Source organism: Ursus arctos, unplaced genomic scaffold (assembly GCF_023065955.2).
Source record: "Ursus arctos isolate Adak ecotype North America unplaced genomic scaffold, UrsArc2.0 scaffold_2, whole genome shotgun sequence".
In the NCBI taxonomy this organism is placed as follows: Eukaryota; Metazoa; Chordata; class Mammalia; order Carnivora; family Ursidae; genus Ursus; species Ursus arctos.
Genome location: NW_026622874.1, coordinates 103,496,275 through 103,516,545, shown reverse-complemented (window position 1 = coordinate 103,516,545; position 20,271 = coordinate 103,496,275). Strand labels below are relative to the sequence as shown.

The 20,271-nt window shown below is 63.6% G+C and overlaps 2 protein-coding genes across 6 annotated transcripts in view; one reads left to right on the top strand and one right to left on the bottom strand.

The window, feature by feature from the left end:
- The first annotated feature begins 588 nt into the window (after positions 1-588).
- LOC113247722 (cytochrome P450 2W1) lies at positions 589-6,149 on the top strand. The gene is made up of 9 exons (XM_026489014.3): positions 589-813; positions 2,258-2,420; positions 2,721-2,870; positions 2,942-3,099; positions 4,324-4,497; positions 4,817-4,955; positions 5,072-5,256; positions 5,462-5,603; positions 5,929-6,149. The coding sequence occupies exons 1-9, from the start codon at positions 640-642 to the stop codon at positions 6,147-6,149; spliced, it is 1,506 nt and encodes a 501-aa protein (XP_026344799.1). The 5' UTR covers positions 589-639.
- A 7,061-nt stretch (positions 6,150-13,210) lies between these two features.
- The window catches only part of CUNH7orf50 (chromosome unknown C7orf50 homolog), a 128,026-nt gene continuing 120,965 nt past the window's right edge, over positions 13,211-20,271 (bottom strand). For all 5 annotated transcript variants that reach the window (XM_026489013.4, XM_026489011.4, XM_026489012.4 and 2 more), the window contains exons 4-5: positions 19,986-20,067; positions 13,211-13,971 (exon numbers count right to left, since the gene is read on the bottom strand). In XM_026489013.4, coding sequence (XP_026344798.1) covers positions 13,789-13,971; positions 19,986-20,067 — 265 coding nt within the window. In that variant the 3' untranslated portion in view covers positions 13,211-13,788. The remainder of the gene's footprint in view (positions 13,972-19,985; positions 20,068-20,271) is intronic.

Genomic DNA, 20,271 nt, shown 5'->3' with positions numbered 1-20,271 from the left:
CAGCACAGTCGGGGCTCGTAAACCCGGCCAGCCCACCCTGCCCCGCCCTGCACAGGCCAGGCCTCCCGCTCCAGGTGACCCCCGCGCTCAAAAAGCCACCAGGGAGCACTTTGTCACTGAGGGCAAGCTTGCCATTGGACACTTCACAGGGGACACTCGGAAGGCCCTGGGATTTGAGGCATTTGCTGTGCGGACCCTCAGGGGCCACTCCCAGGGCCTCCACGGACCTCCTACTCCATGGGCCCTGCTGAGGGAGGCTCGGAGCTCCCCTGAGAGCTCGGGTCCGGGTTCCAAGGCCCCATGAGCCCCGGTTCTGATGGGAAGACTGAGGCAGAAGGCAGAGGCCTGCAGGAGGGGCAGACTGGCCACCACGGTGTGTCCTCTCCAGCAGGCAAGGGACAAAGATGCCCCAAGCACGAGGCCTAGATGCCAGCCCCCCAGACAGCCCCGGACCCCTGGCTCCCTGCCATAGACGCGACCCCACATTCCACGCACGCCTGTCACTTTAAGCTGCCTGGCTGTCCCCTGCAAACTGCTCGGTTCACATTCTAGGGGTGGGGGGGTGAGGCGCAGGCACGCCCTCCCAGCGGCCTATAAGGCACAGGGTGGGGAGCTGGGGCCTCGCCGCCTACCGTCCTCATGGCCCTGCTGCTCCTGGGGATCCTGCTGCTCCTGGGGCTCTGGGGGCTGCTCCGAACCTGGACCCGCACCCCCTCCCCAGCCCCTCGCTGGCCCCCTGGGCCACGCCCACTGCCGCTCATTGGAAACCTGCACTTGCTGCACGTGTCACAGCAGGACCGGTCACTGATGGAGGTAGGTCAGGGCCGGCGGGTCCTGGGCACCCCAGCCCAACTCAGGGGGAGCTGAGCCTGTGTTCCAGGACCCCCGTGGGGTAGGAGTTCTGTGTCCCAGCCTGGCACTGGCCTGGCAGAGGACACAACAGGCCCAACTGCCCACCCTGCCTTGAGGAAGAGAAAGATGTCCCACCCTACAGATGGGCCGTTTAAGGAGCAAGGGGCCAGGAGTGTCAGGCCACGAGGGCTTCCTGGAACAGGCAGCATTTGATGAGCGCCTACAGAAGAGCCGAGCCTGGGGGCAGCGGAGGGGAGGAGGCAGGTGCTCCCGGAGTGTAGGACCACGCGGCAGAGGTCCCGAGAGGGAAGGAACCCGGACTAGCACACAGATGTGCCTGCGGTGGAGGGCGCCTGCCGGGTGTGGCTGCTCCCAGCCTGAGTTGGAGGCTACACGATCTTGGCCCCATGTTGCAGGCAGGCCGCCCTGCCCTGCAGCCAGGAATGGCCGGCCCAGAGCGTGAAGCAGAGGTGCAGGCCTGGTCACCCGCCCCACAAGGCCTGCACAGCCAGCCCTGCCCCAACCACGGCTCCGGCGACCACGCCACTGTCCTTTTCCAGAAGCATTGCTGCTTCCTGGTGGCCCCCCAGGCCCTGCGTGTGGGTGGACCCTCAGGGGAACTGCTGCAGGAAGCACCCTGGGCACCAGGGTTCTCAGGCCGTGCCCGGTGTCGCACCCAGGGGCCACCGTCCAGTGTGTGGAGTGGAGCGGGTGTGGACAGGAAGGGCAGGTCTGGCTCCGTCCCTCAGTGCACATGATGGACAGCAGTGCACGTCTTGCCTCCGGGCCTCAGTTTCCCCATGTGTAAAGGCACGGAAGGGGGATGGGCACACGCAGAGGAACCAGAGGCTAGCCCTTGCCGTGCAGTCTAGTTCTGTGTCTCCAGGCTGGGCACAGGGGTTCGTGTGAGGTCTGGGCACCCCCTGCTCCTGTCCGTCTGGGCTTCAATGCTGAGGGCATCTGAGCGGGGACAGGGCCTCTGTTCCCTGTGCAGACCTCTGGGCTTCTAGCACAGGCCACCCCACAGACACCCCTCCTACCGCCCGCCTCCTCGTCTTGGGGTTCCAAGGAGCCCTCTCTGCTGTTTCCCGGAAAAGAAAACCACGACGGTGACACTCAGCACCAAGGGTAGCCCCCGGCCTTCCTCGTGGATGGGGAGGGGGCTCGGCGGAATCCAGCAGGACACTGCCCCGGGACGCGGCTCCAGCCAAACACACCTTCTGCTTTTGGGCTCCTGGGCCTTTGCTCACGCACACCCACAGCTGTCCCGGTTTCTACAGACTCTGCCTGGGCCACCCCTGGCTCTGAATCTACCCCGCGCCCACTCTACGCGGGTACAGCCCCGGGGGACTCACAGGGGGCCTGGGGGTGGGGCCGCTGGCTGATTCCTGCCTGTCCCCACCAGCTCTCAGAACGGTACGGGCCAGTGTTCACTGTCCACTTGGGGCGCCAGAAGACGGTGGTGCTGGCTGGCTACGAGGCAGTGAGGGAGGCCCTGATGGGCACCGGGCCGGAGCTGGCTGACCGGCCCCCCATCGCCATCTTCCAGCTCATCCAGGGAGGTGGGGGTAGGTGTGCGGTGCAGGGTAGGGAGGGGGCAGAGGCCAGCTGAGCATAGGAGTCCCTGGACCCCAGGAGGGGGGGTCTGCCTCTCTGAGCAGCAGGGGAGTGTGCCCAGCTTGGCTCCTGGGGACACAGTGTCCACATGGCCGGGGACCATGACACCCCAAGAGTGGGAGAGGCTCGCCAAGGCCAGCCCTTGGGAGAAGAGGCTCAGGGGTGGGGGTGAGGCCCTCCTCAGGCCCCCCGACCTTGCTCCCTGCCTGCATCACCCGGGGTTGCTCATGGGAAGCTCGTCTGGCCTGCAGGCATCTTCTTCTCGTCGGGGGCGCGCTGGAGGGCCGCCCGCCAGTTCACCGTGCGCACCCTCCACGGCCTGGGCGTGGGGAGGGGGCCTGTGGCCGACAAGGTCCTGCAGGAGCTGAGGTGCCTCACGGGGCAGCTGGACTGCTACGGAGGTGAGTGGGGGCCGGGACACCCCCTTTGGGGGTCCCCTCACCCCCTGAGGCCTATCTCCCTCCCACTCCAGGCCAGCCCTTCCCCCTGGCCCTGCTGGGCTGGGCCCCCTCCAACATCACGTTCACGCTGCTCTTTGGCCGGCGGTTCGAATACCAGGATCCCGTGTTCGTGTCCCTGCTGAGCCTTATTGATGAGGTCATGGTCCTCTTGGGGACCCCCAGCCTACAGGTGAGAGGTGGCTACTCCCGGCCTCGGGGTGGGGGGTGGTCTCAGCACTGTGCCTGCCCAAGAGAGGTGAGCTGCCAGCTTGCAAAAGCAGTACTGCATTCAGAGCCAGGGGGCCCGAGGTATGGCCTGCTGCTGACACGGATTGGTCATGGGACCCCAGGCCAGTCCCTGCGCCCTCTGGGCAATGAGGGGGGTGTAGGGCAGGGTGCCCGTCTGCCCCCTCCCACACCTGCCCATCAGTAGCAGTGCACCTGCTCGGAGGTAGGGATGGGGACCGAGGATCTCTTCCCTGGATACGGGGCTCGACGTCCCCTGGCCGCCCCAGCCCTTAACCCGAGGGACCCTCCACCCAACATGGGTCCTTCACCGTGTTGCAGGAATGACGTGAAATGGCCCTGGTTTTCAGAACTCCCAGGGGCATGCGCATTTCACTCTCTTCCAAAGCATGACGTGTTCGCCATCGTGACCATTTCTGTGATAGGTCGCTAAGCGCACGCATCCGGTCGTGGCGCGTGTGGTCACGGCTGTGAGGCAGGAGCTGGCCACGGAGTCTCCGGTCCTCATGCTTCAGTCGTAGGAGCCTCTGACGTCCTCTGGTTGGGAGGATCTGGCCTCCTCGCCGAAGCGGGCTGTCCCAGGAGGATGGAGGCCAGAGGGGTCAGAGCAGAATGTTCCGGGCCTCCGTCCCTGTGCCAGCTCCTTCCCGCAGGGGCGCCCTGTGTAATCCGATCTAGGGATCACTAATGCTCTGGGGGACACCCAGCCGTCATTGTGCACCAGGAGAGCCACGGACATCTGTGTGCCGGGCACGTGCTGGCCCCGCAGACAACCTGGTCACAGCGGGGTCAGCTGAAGCTCTGAAGTTTGCGGAGTCTTCTTTGTTTTAATGACTTTAATGAGGGACAACCCCCTCCGCTCTCTGTCCCGCCGGCTCTGGTGGATGGAGAGCAGGCATGATCACAGGTGGTAACCTGTCCAGCGGCGCCCCCTTCCTGACCTGGGACAGAGGATTTTGTGGGAGCTCCCTGGGCTGCTGGTCCTGCCAGGAGGGCCAGGCCCCCCCAGCTTGGCGCCTGGTGCCCTCTTGTGGCCACGGGCAGCACCCACCCAGCAGGTCGGCCTGGAGTCTGGGGCAGCGCCTGGGGACCTACCTGCTGGAGGGTGTGGGGCCCGCTGTGGGGCCTGAACCCCAACCCCACCCGCCGTCTTGCCCTCCACCTCCAGCTCTTCAACATCTATCCCGGGCTTGGGGCCCTCCTCCAGCTGCACCGGCCTGTCCTGCGGAAGATAGAGGCGGTCCGAGCCATCCTGAGGACCCTGCTGGAGGCGCGGCAGCCCCCCACGCCCAGCGGAGGCCCCGTGAAGAGCTACGTGGACGCCCTGATTCAGCAGGGCCAGGTGTGGGCGAGACCCATCCTACCACCTAAGAGGCCTGGGGCATCTGGGGGTCCCACCCCAGGAGGAGCGGGGTTGGGGGGGGTTCCATGCTGCTCTTGCACCACCTCCTCCACCTCCTAGCTGAGGGCCCCTCTGAGCCTCGGTCTCCCCATCTGTGAAATGGGCCTTTGCAGTGCCTGCCTCAAGGGGTGGCTGGTGCTCAGCGGACTTGGATCTGTCTTCTATTCCCTTCCTGAGCCCAGAGCTGGGTTGGGGGTGGGGAGCGGGTGGTCCACGGAGCCCAGCCTCCAGCTGAGTCCCGTCCAACCCACCTCTGCAGGGGAAAGACCCTCAAGGCCTTTTTACCGAGGAAAACATGGTGGCCTGTGCCCTGGACATGGTCATGGCTGGTACAGAGACTACGTCGGCCACGTTGCAGTGGGCTGCCCTCCTGATGGGCAAGCACCCGAGTATTCAAGGTGATCTCCCGGCCTGTCTTCCGAGCACATGGCCACCTGCTGGGTGGGTGGGGGTCCACCAGGGCCTAGGAGATCGAGTCTCCCAGGGATGCTGGTACCTACGCTCTCACCTGCAGGCCGGGTGCAGGAGGAGCTGGACCGTGTCCTGGGGCCTGGGCGGTCCCCCCGGCTGGAGGACCAGCGGTCACTGCCCTACACCAACGCCGTGCTGCACGAGGTCCAGCGGTTCATTACCCTCCTGCCCCACGTGCCACGGTGCATGGCGGCTGACACCCAGCTGGGTGGCTACCTGCTTCCCAAGGTGGGCACCCCCCTCCTGGACTCTGACAGGGTGGTCAGGGCCCTCCCTCCCCCTTCCCTCCCTCCCTCTTTCTGCTCTGGGTCAGGGCAGGTCCGCCTGGGAGTCTCGAGGGCCAGGCTGGCCTCCTGGGGGACGCTGTCTCTCAGTGCACACCCCTAGGGGGGAGGGGGTGCCAGGGCCAGCCCACCTGTTGCCCCACCCACAGGGCACACCTGTGATCCCCCTGCTGAGCTCCGTGCTCCTGGACAAGACGCAGTGGGAAACGCCCCACCAGTTCAACCCAGGTCACTTCCTGGACGCTGAGGGGCGCTTTGTGAAGCGGGCAGCCTTCCTGCCTTTCTCTGCAGGTACCCACAGCCCTCGTGGGTGGGGACAGCACGGGGCCCCTCGCCCCCAAGTGGCCTGGTCACGAGGGACCTCGGAAGCTCAGGCTCAAGCCCGCTGGGCCTCCCCCTGTCCACAGCCCCTGGCAACCCAGCTCTGCCCCTCGGAGCTGGCCCGCATCCCGGTTACTGCAGACCTTGCTCTCAGACCACCCCCACTCCAGGCCCTCCCTCGTCCCCCCTGAGACTCCCCTCTCCCTCCACTCCAGGAAACTGGCCGGGCTCCCTGGCACAGCCCTGCAAAGAGCAGGCCTGGAGCCCCCACCCTGTGCCTCGGTTTCCTCTGCAGGCCGCCGCGTCTGCGTGGGGGAGAGCCTGGCCAGGTCGGAGCTGTTCCTGCTCTTTGCCGGCCTCCTGCACAGATACCACCTGCTGCCCCCGCCCGGCCTCAGCCCCGCTGCCCTGGACACCACGCCCGCCCTGGCCTTCACCATGCGGCCGCCAGCCCAGGCCCTCTGTGCAGTGCCCAGGCCCGGGAGCTCTGACCAAGGAGACCCAGGGAGAGTCTGAGTCACTCCCCCAGATCCCAGCTTGGGGTGCTCTGTGGAGGATGGAGGCAGGAAAAATGGATGGACAGACAGAAAGCCCCTGCTGGGCTCTTTGCTGTGGCCCCCAAAGCCCCTCCTGGGCCTGATTCTGTTCTTTTGGGGGCTCAGCCCCCTTCCAGTTCCCCTTGCCCAGAGGTGTCTCAACCCCTTCTCCTCCGGTCTCCCCAGGGCAGCTGGGGCCCTCTCCCCACCCTCTGCCCTCTGCGCCCAGACCCCTTGGCCATCAGCGCTGTCTCTGTCTGCACCCAGGCCCCCCACCTGTACCTCAGGGTGCCCCTCATGCCCCAGTGGTGAAGCACCCCCTCCCCACGCATGCTTCCCTGAGTTCTCCGGGGCCTCCTCTTCCTACTCCCCCTCCATGCTGCCCCCTTTGCCCACAGGGCCAGCGTTGGCCAGGCATCCACCAGGCACAGAGGTGCCACCTGCAGCTGGGGTGCAGGGAGACAGCAGGTGGCAGGGTGACGTCCACCCAGAGGCCAGCCTGAGACCCGTGTTCCCAGCACACTCACTCTGCACTGTGCCAGGTCCTGGACCGCTGGGTCTCCTGCAGACCCCACCCTGTTCCTGCAGGTTGTGGGCAGCCATGCCCAGGAGGCGCTCTGCCCGGGGAGCCAGGACCAGGCGAGGGACAGCTGCCACCCAGAGTATCGGGGACCCTGCAGGGGGGACAGCAGAGCTTGAGCAGGAAGGATGAGCGGGAGTTTGCAGGGAGGACACTGAGGGCCCCTCACACTTGACCCCATCAACTTCACAGGACCCTGAAGCAAATGGGGACACAGACCCCAAGGCCCAGCTTCCGTTCTCCCCCACACCCAAGACGTAGCAAGGCCTCTAGGAGACAGCCTCTGGGCAGGGGGCTGTTGTGACAGGGCCCAGAAGACCAGGTCAGGGGTGCACCACGGGGGGCCCTCCAGCATGGGCTTCCACGGGCCACCCCCACACTGACACGCTTCCCGTTATCTGGTGTCCTGTCCTGTATCTGGCGACCCATTGGTGACCTGGGAGCCTGGCGGGGTAGGATTGGCCCTGTCCTGGCCACATGGTGGCCCTGGGCCACCCCAGCCATCCTCCCCTGGCCCATGCTGTGGGTGGGGGGCGCAGGGGCCTGACAGAAGTGAGGCAGCCTCTCGACCAGCTGCCAGACCCCAGACCCTTTTCTCTGGTCCCTTCTGACCCCCCATATCCCTCGTCTGCCCCTCGACCCTTCCCAAAACTGAAGCCTTGGCTTTTTAAATTCAAAAGCCTATCTGTGTAGAAGGAAAAATCCCGTCTGAGGCAGGGCTGGCGGAGAGGTGGAGGGCCGGCTGAGGCCGTGACACGAGTTAGTAATGCTTGTGAAGCCTGCGTCCGTCCCCGGGGAGAACAGGCCATGGTTTCCGCCCGCCGAAGGGAGGACAGGGCAGGGGGTGCAGATGAAGTGACTGTTCACAGCTGGGGGAGGGTGGACAGGTCCCACTGAAGGCCGGGTTCTTCAGTCGAGCGAGGTGTTGGTGACATTGGGGGAGGTTCCCAGAGAGCGTAAACCCGGGACATTTCCTGGGGCAGCTGCAAAAGGGGGTCCCCGGGGGTGGCGTCCACGCGGAGTGCTCCCCAGGGGAGAAAGGATAAGGGTCGGGGCGCGTCCACATCCGGGAACAGTGTCCAGGGTGAAAATGAAGCTGTCGGGGCCGTACCCATCAACACACAAACCTCAAACACCGGGGGTGGGGGTGGGGGTGGGGGTGGGGGCGAGTCTCTTCGCGACCTTGGTCAGGGCAGTGGCCACAGATGCTTCTGGATGTGCCGCTGCCCGTGCTGGGCCCCTGTGGGGGAAGGGAAGGGGGTATTCTGGGGAGGATGATGCTGGACCGTGTCCACACACTTTGCTTCTGGGAAAAGCTGGGTGGTGGGTGAGGAGTGTGTTCTGTCGTTGCATTCCTTCTGTCTGTCCGTCTGCAACATCTGACACTGAAGGAAGAGTTGCCTGCAGGGCTGGGCCGCTTTACTGTCCGAGGTCACACGGTGCAAACAGCAGGGATCCGACCTAAGTTCATCTCCGTGAATGAACTGCGAGCATCCTTCTGACAACACAGAACATTCCGGAATGGCCACGGAAGCTCTTTCAAGAAGCTATGGGTGGGAGAGACTCAGCTGCTTGGGGCGGGCTTGCTGGGAGGAACAGGGGAAATGCGAGCGTTTGAGGGTTTCCTGTCTTTGTGGTAAATCCAGTGCTGCCCAGACCCTGTTTCCAGAAGCCACTCCTCACATAGGAGCATGGTCCGCGGCACCTCCCAGGTGGGTCGCTTCGGGCAGGGGCGGGATGCAGAACCTGAGCCCTGTGTTTCCTGACTTACGAGAACAGGCGTCAAAATGAACCACTTTCTGGGTGACTCCAGTTCTCTCCAAAGACGCCAATAGGGTTAGCTGATGTTTTAATTTGCCAAGAACAAATCTGAGAAGCTTTTCGGCCAGGTGGGAAGGTGTCCATCCTGCTGGAAAGCTCTCCACGCACACGCTGCTCTGGGCCCCTCCCCCAGGCGGGGGCTCTGGCGGAGGACGCGGAGGATGGAGGGTGGAGGACACGCCGCAGCTCTGGCTGGGTGTCAGGCGGGAGATCCCCACGGTGACCTCGATGCCCTCCTGGTCCATGACAGGAGCCTGAGCTTCCCGGGGCCCCAACACCAGGTGCCCCCGGCTCGGCTCCCTCAGGCCTGTGGGCTGGTGGGGGGCCCCTGCTACTCCAGGGCCAGATGCAGATCTGAGGTGGGCTGGGCGCAGGGCTGGTATGCGTGGGACCCTCGCCCAGACTGGTCCAGGGCTCGGGAAGGAGCAGGGCCGCGGGCAATGCTCCACCTCTGCAGGGAACCCCTGCGCCCCCCATTTTCAGGCTCCCTCACCCCCGCCGAGAACTCGCTAGGTGCTGGGACCTGGGGGCGGGGCCCAGGAGTGCCCAGGCCTACGCGTGGGGAGTATCTGGAGAATGTTGTTCCCTTCCTCCCCCCGTTTATGGAGTTGACACAGAATAAGCGTATCATACACTGAAAGAGCACGATGGGCCGAGTCTGATGTCGGACCCTCGAGATCATTGGCACAACTACGAACACACCCCTCTCCCAGGCCGCCCTGGACTCCACCCACCAGGCCCAGCTCAGCGATCACATGGAGACCTGGGCCTGGGGCTGCCTTCCCCTCTGCAAAGGGGGCTCGCCCACCCACCCGCCCACCCACCGGCTCCTGCCCCCACCAGATGCACAGAGACCTGCCCTGCAATGGGGGCGTGTGGCAAGGGCTCCACCATGTGGCAGACGGCTCGCCTGTCACCTCTGCCTCAAACCTGGTTGTTTTGCTCCATATTTTTCCTGTGGTAAAACATACATAAAATTGACCATCTTAACCAATTTCCGCGTATAATTCAGGGGCACCGAGCACATCCACGTGGCTGTGCAGCCGTCCCCCCATCCGGCTCCAGAACCTTCCATCCCCTGCACAGAGACCCTGTCCCCGTGACGCACGGACCTGCACCCGCTCCCCCAGCCCCGGCCCTGCCCCCGCCGTCTACTCTGTATGTCTGTGAGTCTGACGACTCCGGGACCTCATGTGAGCGGGGTCCCCGTGCGTGTCCTTCTGTGTCTGGCTGGTGTCCCTCTGCCGCTCGTCCCCGTGGGGCAGGGGTCCGGTTCCTTCCTTTAGAAGGCCGGTCATACTCCATGGTGTGGATGGACCACCCTGTGTTCATCCATCATCCGTGATGGACACTTTCAAGTTTGGGGTTCTGTTTCTTACGGCTGCACCTCTAGAGAGCTCAGCCTCCAGGCTGCACAGCCTTGGGGAGAAGCCTCTGCAGACATGCATTAGGGGTCCCTAGACGTTGTGGGTCAGGAGGGGGCAGACGGCCTCCCTGAATGTCGGTTCCCATGGCTGCAGCACCTGAGTCTTGGCTGTGAGGGAAGGAGCCTCTGGGGGCTGGCGGGCAGCTCTTGGCCCGAGATGAGGCTGTGGTCCAGGGCGGCAGGGATGCCCACCCTCAGAGCCAGACGCACAAGGGGCTGAGAGTGCGTCCTGGGGGCAGGGGTCCTTGTTCTGTGGCCACCTGACGTCCCGAAGCCCCTCTGGCCGTAAGTGTCCCACCTGCCGCTGGGCAGGGCATCACCCGTCAGGGACATTCCTGCTGGCTTAGTGCTGGTTTATCTGAGCACAGACACAGCTTTCCTGCGGGCCCTGGGTGGGAAAGCGTGGCAAGGGGCCACTCGGTAGCTAGTCCCCACTTCTCTGCAGGAGGTCAGGAGAGACCGAGCCATGCTTCCCCGGACGTAAGGGAAGCCTGCTGAGGAAGGCTGCTTCTTCGGAGAGGGGGGCGGGGGCCGCGGACGGCTGTTGGTGGTGCTGATGGGCCTGCTGGCTCTGACACCCCCAGCCCAAAGTCCCAGCCCCCCATCGCCCATTCTGACATCCTAACAGTGCTTGAGACGTCTACACTACAGACACGCAGAACTTCGTGAAGAACAGACATTCAGGCGACAACAAACCCGTCTTACCGTTTTCTTTCCAGAGCCCAGTGCTTTGCAGCGAGCTCTGCCCCGCGAGGCTTCTCTGCGCTTGCTGGAGTGTCACAAACAAGCAGCTTGAGCGTGTGTCCCAGCTTGTGTAGCCACAGGCCACAGGCCACGGTGGCGCCCCCTGCCCCGGGCATTCTCTCCCTGCAGATGAGCTGACCCGCCGTCTCCAGGAAGTCCTTTGAGTGGCATCGACAGTGTGCCCTTGTGGTCCATCGTCCCCTGTCCAGCGCCACTTTGTGGCCGTACCAAGCTTCTTCCCTTTGACTGGGGAGTGCTGTTCACTTCGGTTTCCTGTTCGGCTGCTGACGGACATCTGGGTTGTTTCCAGTGTGGGGGGTGTTGGCGGGAAATCACCGGCCACCGTCAAGACATTTCCTGGCCCGGTGGCCCCACACAGACAGCCCCAAGGCACCCCTCACTGTGGCTTGGCCCCGGGGCTCAGGCCCTCCCAGATCACTGCCCTTGGGGCCTCATCAGAGGGCCATCTCCGACTGGCACCCCCGGCAACGGAGGCTGGTCCCACACCCAGTTAACGCCTCTAGACAGCTCTGTCCAGATGACGCGTCTGTGTCCACTCTCTGCACCTTCCGCCAGGGGGACCTCGAGGGAATAGCACTTCATGCTCCGACCAGAGCTCTTAGGGAGGAAAGAGCCCCCCCCAGTCTGGTATTGGGGAGTGCCCTGCTCTCTCCACCGTATCCAGTAAGAGACAATGAGGACTTGGGACCCATCACATTTTCCTTTTCAGCTTGGCTTCCAGGAAACCCAGCGCTACGGTTCTTATAACCTTGATTCCTTAAAAAGAATCTGCCCTTTCTTTGCATCTATGGGTCTTCCTTTGTACGTCCAGTTCTCAGTGTCGTTTTCAGGATGGCTCCATGCTTGGTCACGGTACGGCTGGCACCCTGACTGTCCATGTCCCCAGATCATTTTCAGGATGGCTCCGTGCTTGGTCACGGTACGGCTGGCACCCTGACTGTCCATGTCCCCAGATCATTTTAAGGATGGCTCCGTGCTTGGTCACGGTACGGCTGGCACCCTGACTGTCCACGTCCCCAGATTATCTGTGGGGCCGTGATGCCCACACACTGGTCTGCTGATGGGCTCACAGACCTGCACCGACGCGTGGTTCCGAAGTGCTTCCCTGTTCGAGTTCTCACCTGAGGGATACCAGGGAGTCAGGACTTCTCATCTGTCTCCAAAGCCACCTGGGCCAAAGAGGGGTTGGGCCCACCCAGAACTGGACGCGTGCTTGTGAGTGTGATTGGGATTTCAGCTGCACCAGTGGGTGGGGGACAGAGCCAAATGCCCCCAGGGAGAGGCGGAGCATGTCCCCTTTCCATGGCGGTGCCACCGAGGTGTGGGTGTTGGGTGGGAGGTGGGGCAGCATGACCTTCAGAGCCCAGGAGTCTGGATTATGGGTGAGAAGAGGGGGGCCCCACGGACCAGCCCAGGCCCCTTTGGACGAGTGGGCCGCCCCAGGCCCAGGCACCCCGAAGCCCTACCCCGTCATTCAGAAGCACCCCTTGGCACGGGTGCTCCATGGTAAGGGAAGCTGAAGTCACAGCAGAAGCTGAGGCTGGGGACGGTGCTGGGAAGGAACACCTCAGGGAGCACAGCCGGCCCCAGGCCTTCTCCTGGAATCGGGGGTATACACACAGGCCTGGAGCCTGTGACTCCATTAGCACCGTGGTGCACAATATCAGCAGGTCGCCTCCACAGCTTCGTGGCGTTCTGGTTACCTACTGCACACGCCCCAGCAACAGGGTTTACAGACCTGCAACGTGAGCAAGACTCAGCGGGGACAGCTCACCTCTGCGTCACTCAGTGTCACCTGGGGCGGCTGCCGTCTGAAGACTCGCCATCACCTGAGCACCCCTCATGGCCCCCCACGTGGCCTCCCCAGGTGACGGGGGCTTCCCACATCACGGTGGCCAAGTCCCAGGGGCACGTGTCCCAAGGGCGCCAGCTGCCTCCTCCTCTTGCCCGCGCCCCAGGGGTCACACGGTGTCTCATCTGCTTCATCCCATGCTGGAAGCTGACCCACGTCCCAGGGACGGAGCGTCAAAGCCTCGGGGGATAAGTTTTAAGACCACCGCATATATCCGCCACCCTGTGATTCTCCACAGGTCCCTAGAAGCGATGTCGTCCTGAAGGGCCTGCCGACTTTTCCCACCGCGGCGTGGGCTGCCGCGCTGAGTGACTTCCAGGGGGTCGACCTGCGCGCTCTTCGGGGAACAGGGCGAGCGTGTCCTGTGTCTGTGCACACAGCAGGGACGGCTGTGGGAGGGCAGCCAGTGTGATCACTGTCGACACCTGCCAACGGCAGGCCCGCAGAGCCAGTGCTCAGAGCCAACAGGCAGGAGCGCCACACGGGGAGCTTGCCGGGATGCCACCCCGGGAGCCTTGGCTCCGGCCCGACACACGCTCACTCTCAGGACAAGCTCTTCGCAGTTGGGACCGGCAAACGAGAACGGGATGCACAGAATAGGGCCACAGACGACACGGGCCTGTTTTATTGAAAATGCAGCCATGTTTTCCCTGGGACTGGTCAGCAAGGCCCCAGCAGGGAGGTGGGGTGTGGGCGAGCCACAGCCCGGACCTGCCAGGGAACGTAGGCAGGTGACCTGGATGCCGGTGGCCGGCACCGGAGGGGCTACCCTCACCCCCAACTGGGACAGACCACAGCTGGAGGGAAGGGCTGGCTCTGGTCAATCTCTAAGATGTTCCCAGTAAAAAAATAGACCTTTCCCTCAATAAGCAACCTCCCTGGGGGCTAGAGGGCCACTGGGAGGCCAGGAGGGCATCTCTAGGTTATGCCGGGGTGGCTACTTTCTGCTGTAAAGGGACGAAAACAGGTCATCATCTATACACTGTCTGGCCAAACAGAGTCAGTCCCCCCAAGGGTCAGGCACCAGCAGGCACGGGGACTCAGCGCCTGGAAGCCCTGGGGCCCGCTGGCCGCTGACCTGCTGGTAATCCCGCCTGCCCCTCGTTGGGGCCCCACTGCTGAGCGGTGGCGGCCGGCTGTGTCCTAAGCGGCAGCGGTGGCCCGCTGGACACCCGCTAGGAGAGCAGCTGCAGCACCTGCCGGATGCGCTGGGTCTTCCCCGGCGGAAGGGGGTCCGCGCCGCTGGCCTCGTCCAGCTCCTGCATCAGGGCTTCCGCCTTCTGCACTGTCACCTCCCGGGCGCGGCCCCTGAGCCCCTCCAGGTAGGCCAGCAGGGTGGAGAAGAGCTCATCGGGAACCTGGGAGGGCAAGAGGACGAGGGTGTCAGGGGCCGGGTGGGGTGGCGTGGGGCACGTGGACACTGAGCGGTGAGGAAACGAGGTGCTGCTCCCAGTGTGGGCCCCAGCCTTCAGGCAGGGCTCCCGGCCCCGCAGCTGGCATCTCAGGCCGCACCCCTGCATCTGCAAGAGGACCCCCACGCCACACACCTGCTCCCGCTCTGTCCCCGTGCTGCAGGACCACAGGACTGGGGGAGGCAGGGAGGAGGGGCCAGCCTCCTGCAGCGACCCTTTCCCAGTCCTGGGCTGTTCCCTCCAAGGGCTTCAGGCTCGGCAGCCGTGGGTTCTCAACCCCCCCGAAATGCCACTAAGTAAACAGGAGACAGGTATGTTTGTGAGGAGAGATCTAGGGTAAAGAACAGAGGTGTGAGGGAGATGATGCTGATATGACCGAGTTCTGCTGCCGTCACCCCAGACTCCAGGCCCGGCTGGTCCGTCCAGAGCCAAGAGTGAAGGAACGGCCGGGTCCACTCAAGAAGCAGTCAGTGACTCCCACCTCTCGACTCCGACACCACAGCAGTGGGGCAGAGCACTGGCACAGACACCCAGGGCAAGGGACAGAGCGGGGCCCAGGCGGTGACCCCTCCACCCACGGTCAGCTGGTTCTGTCAAGGGCGCCGAGGCCACTCAACGGGGAAAGACCCGTTGCTCCAACGGATGCTGCTGGGCCCACGGGATGTCTCCATGCGGAAGCAGGAAGCTGGACCCCTACCTCCCACCATCTTCAGACGTCAGCGCAGAACGGGGCAAAGACCTGCGAGTGTGAGTTAAAGCTATAAACTCTTAGAAGAAGCATCGCAGAAAACCCTCGTGACCTGCGATTAAGCAACAATTTCTTAGACGGGACACCAAGAGCACGAGCAGCTAAATAAACCCCAGATAAATGGATTTCATCCCAACGTTCTCGTGTGCGGTTATAGCTCAACTTTGAGCACACGGCAGTCATCCGCTAAGAGCAGCCCCCGGCCACTGACACAGCAGGCGCAAGGGCTCCAGTGTGGTGGGCTGTGCACAGGGGGAGGGTACGAGAGTTCATGGGCTGGGGGGGGGAGCCTTCCCCACCGCACCCCACGGGCTGCCCCCTGCTTCCTCCCACGGGATGCCCCCAGCACAGGCTGTCCCCCCACCTCCACAGGCTGTCCCCCCACCTCCGGTTTCCTGTGTTGGCAGCCAAGCCTGTGTCCTGCAGCAAGACTAGAAGAGTCTATTCTGAATCTGAGGACGCAGGAGAGAAGACCCATGATCCCGAGCCCAGCCCATCAACCCACACGGAACCCACAGGCAGGTGCACAGGCCACTGGGCGCGTGCAGCCTTGGCACCCCCACAGGGCACCACATCGGAGCAAAGTCTCTGATTCCAAAGTCGGAGGCCAAGCAAACAAACCAGAGACAACCTGGATAAAATAAAGGTTGTACAGAGAGAAGATGTCCAAACTGCACTGTTGCCATCCTTGGAGAAATTCGGCGATGCGATCCATCCGTAACGGGAACAAGGCGCTCCAAGAGGCACACCGCGGAGGGAAGCTGTGTCCTCATCCACAGGTGCCAGCGCCGTCCTTGCTGACCGCAGCCACGCTGGGCTGGTGGGCATTCCCCCGGCGCAGCGACGTGGGGCTCCGCTGCAGGTGCTCCCGGCCACCCGAACCGTCTGCTCTGCAGAAGCGTCTACGTGGACCCTCTGTCCACGCTGAAATGCGGCTGTCCCGTTACCGAGCTAGGAAGGTTCTCCATGCGTGGCAGCCTGGCCGCGGGACTTTCTCCCATGCCGTGGGTGGCTGTCTCACTCCCGTCTGTCCATCTGTGTCACTGTGCTCGTGCAGCCATGATTAAGGCACCTGTGCCCGACCCGAGGTCATGACGGGACAGCGTCAGCCCTGACATCGCGGCTCTCACTTTAACTTTTGTTAGCGGTTGGGTGGGGTCACCTTCGTTCTCTGACGTGTGGACGCCCAGTTGGCCCAGCGCGGCTTGTTGGGGACATACCCTTCCCCATCGACTGGCCTTGGCTCCCTCCTCCTCGGTGCGTCCTGAACGTGAGGGGCACTGCCAGGCTTTCCCTCCAGCTCCCTTGTCAGTCCACCCCGCGGTTAGACCGGGCTTCTGGATCTGTCTCATCCCCTGAAACCAAATCTTGTATCCTACTCCTGGAAGGAAGCACTTCTGAACACAGTGGGGCGTGTGCACACCCACGCACGCGCACACGTGCACACGCACTCACCCATGCCCTACGCAGGCAGGTGGCCGCTGTGAGGTCGGGCCTGTGTTTGCCTCTGCCTTGGGGGCTCAAAGCGAGGCCCCCGGGGGAGGCAGATGCCAGCCTGGTTCCTTCTACTCAGTGCGCTAGGAAGACTGGACACGTGTGGGACCGCAGAACAGTTCTGCCTCCTGTCATGGCCTCTGCTGTCCCGGCAGGCAGCACCGGAGGGCCGTTACTACAACGGTCCCGCCAAGGAGCGTCCCGGCACTGTGCTGGGGGGTCACAGAGAGGCCCGAGTGTGGGCCACACAAGAGCCCGCAGAGGAGGGCCTGTCCAGGGTGGCGGAGCTGCTCTGGAGGGAGCCCGTGGGCAGGACAGTGGGAGGGCCACAAAGGGAAGTGTGAGGAGCACGGCTGACAGTGGGGCTGGGAGACAGCTGGACATAGGCCAGGATGCAGAGGCACCACTGTCCACAGAGTCTGGGGTCCAGAGCACCAAAGGATCCCCCAGCTTGCACCCTGGGCTCCCATCCTGCCCCTGTTGTCCCCGCCCCACCCCGCTGAGCCACGCAGGCCTCAGGAGTGTCTGCTGAAGGAGGGCTAGGCCTTGTTGTCAGGATGACACACCAACAGCCAGCTTGGCCCTCTCCTCCCTTCCCGGCATCTGAGACGCCCCACCTGCCCCCCCAGGTCATAGTCAACCACTTGCGGCTCAGGGTTCTCCTCCACCCCACTGCCCGTGCTGGACCCCATATGAGCTCTGACCCTGACCTCAACAGGCTCACCACTGATCTGTCGATCCATCCTTCCATCCACTGGTTACTGCAGGCTCTCTGGAAAGCCCCTGGACACCACCAGTCCCCCAGCTGGGTTTTCAGATACACGTGCCCCATTTTCCAGGGCAGCCCAGGGAGACCTGAAGGGTCAGTGAGAGCTGACAAGCCTGGTCTTCATGGGGTTTGCGTTCCAGCAGGGCAGACGGGTAAGGAACTGGCAGGATGCTGGGAAGCAGCAAGGTGCCATGTCCACGCGCTGCGGGGAGGACGGTCCATTCAATGGACGGCGCATGTCCACACGCACAGGAACCCTAACTCACCACATACAAGCTTAACCCCAATCGGCCAAAGCCCTAAATGTAAGAACAAAACTAAAAAACTTACAAGAAAACAGACGTAATTTTCCTGACTTCAGGTTAGGCAATGATTTCTTAGTCATGACACGAAAAACGCAAACAACAAAAGAAAAAATAGAAAAATCAATCTTCATCAAAATGACAACATGTCCCTAGCACAGCTCCCATGGCTGTGACGACTAGGTGGCCTCAAGGGGACGGGGCATGACCGGGAAGCAAGGGCCATCTGGACGCAGCAGTGGTTCCTGGGGCACCCTGGCCATCTCCCCCCAGGAAGCGGCTGCAGCGCCGGGAGCAGGCAGGGGGGTCGGCGGCACCGAGGCCCGTGTGCATAGCTCCCCGCTGGCTCCCCGTGTGTGATACCTGCTCCCGAGAGTGCTGGGGACCGTGCGTCCCCTGGGTCTGAGCTCCTGGGCACAGAAGTCCGGTGATGAGGGGGTGGGGGTGTGCTCCCAGCTGCGGCGAGTGGGGAGCTGGCACAGGGCTGTGCAGGACAGTGGGGTCACGGGGAAGGTATGTGGCGTTTTTGTCCCAGAGGGGGCTCTGCCGTGGGCCACACCACCGGCCCATGACTCCTACAGCAACCCTGGCCCGTGTGGACAGCTGCCCTCCCCCCCCATCGTGCCACACCCACAGCCTCGTTTCAGACTGTGGTTCTCAGGTGCTCCCTCTATGGAGGTCCCCCTGCCCCGTCACGTGCACAGGGGCACTCTTGACCTCCGTGCCGCGGACCCACCACCGTTGTCATGAAAACTACTTGTCAAAACAAATGACGGGAGCAAGGGATGACGACCTGTGAGAAAACCCACACTGATACACAATCCACACCTGCCCCCAGCGTGCACACACCTGTCCCCGGCATGTCTACACACCTGCCCCCCGCAGCGTGCACACACCTCCCCCCCAGCATGTCTACACACCTGCCCCCCCAGCGTGCACACACCTCCCCCCCAGCATGTCTACACACCTGTCCCCGCTGCGTGCACACACCTCCCCCCAGCATGTCTACACACCTGCCCCCAGCATGTCTACACACCTGCCCCCAGAATGTCTACACACCTCCCCCCAGCATGTCTACACACCTGCCCCCAGCATGTCTACACACCTCCCCCCAGCATGTCTACACACCTCCCCCCAGCATGTCTACACACCTGCCCCCAGCATGTCTACACACCTGTCCCCAGCATGTCTACACACCTGCCCCCCGCAGCGTGCACACACCTCCCCCCGGCATGTCTACACACCTGCCCCCGGCATGTCTACACACCTGTCCCCGGCATGTCTACACACCTCCCCCCGGCATGTCTACACACCTGTCCCCGCTGTGTGCACACACCTCCCCCCAGCATGTCTACACACCTCCCCCCAGCATGTCTACACACCTGTCCCCGCTGCGTGCACACACCTCCCCCCAGCATGTCTACACACCTCCCCCAGCATGTCTACACACCTGTCCCCAGCATGTCTACACACCTGCCCCCCGCAGCGTGCACACACCTCCCCCCGGCATGTCTACACACCTCCCCCCGGCATGTCTACACACCTCCCCCCGGCATGTCTACACACCTGTCCCCGCTGCGTGCACACACCTCCCCCCAGCATGTCTACACACCTCCCCCCAGCATGTCTACACACCTCCCCCCAGCATGTCTACACACCTGCCCCCCCCAGCGTGCACACACCTCCCCCCCCAGCATGTCTACACACCTGCCTCCCCCCCAGCGTGCACACACCTCCCCCCCAGCATGTCTACACCTGCCCCCCCAGTGTGCACACACCTCCCCCCAGCATGTCTACACACCTCCCCCCCAGCATGTCTACACACCTGCCCCCCCCAGTGTACACACACCTCCCCCCCAGCATGTCTACACACCTGCCCCCACCGCATGCACACACCTCCCCTCCAGCATGTCTACACACCTGCCCCCCCAGCGTGCACATACCTCCCCCCAGCATGTCTACACCTGCCCCCCAGCATGTCTACACACCTGCCTCCCCCCCAGCGTGCACACACCTCCCCCCCAGCATGTCTACACCTGCCCCCCCAGTGTGCACACACCTCCCCCCAGCATGTCTACACACCTCCCCCCCAGCATGTCTACACACCTGCCCCCCCCAGCGTGCACACACCTCCCCCCCAGCATGTCTACACACCTGCCCCCCCCAGTGTGCACACACCTCCCCCCCAGCATGTCTACACACCTGCTCCCACCGCATGCACACACCTCCCCCCCAGCATGTCTACACACCTGCCCCGCCAGCGTGCACATACCTCCCCCCAGCATGTCTACACACCTGCCCCCCCAGCGTGCACACACCTCCCCCCCAGCATGTCTACACACCTGCCCCCCCAGCGTGCACATACCTCCCCCCAGCATGTCTACACACCTGCCCCCCCCAGCGTGCACACACCTCCCCCCCAGCATGTCTACACACCTGCCCCCCCAGCGTGCACACACCTCCCCCCCAGCATGTCTACACACCTGCCCCCACCGCATGCACACACCTCCCCACCAGCATGTCTACACACCTGCCCCCCCAGCGTGCACACACCTCCCCCCCAGCATGTCTACACATCTGCCCCCCCAGCGTGCACACACCTCCCCCCCAGCATGTCTACACATCTGCCCCCCCAGCGTGCACACACCTGGTCACTGTCGTACATGTGGAGCAATAGCCAGGTCTGCCTTGTCTTCTGAAATCTCCAGTTCTCATGCTTCTCGGCCCAGCTAGGAAGCAAGGACAGGATGTGTCAGGTGCCGGCAGGAGCAGCTGGAAAGGTCTGTGCAGCCCCCCGCCTCCCCAGTCAGAGGGCAGCAGACAAGGAGCAGGAGCAGAGGGGGCTCAGGGGCCTGGCACCGGGAGGACGCCTCACTTGCGCATGGCTGTGAAGCCTCGGCCGGCGGGCCTGCCTCCACACGTACAGCGGATGG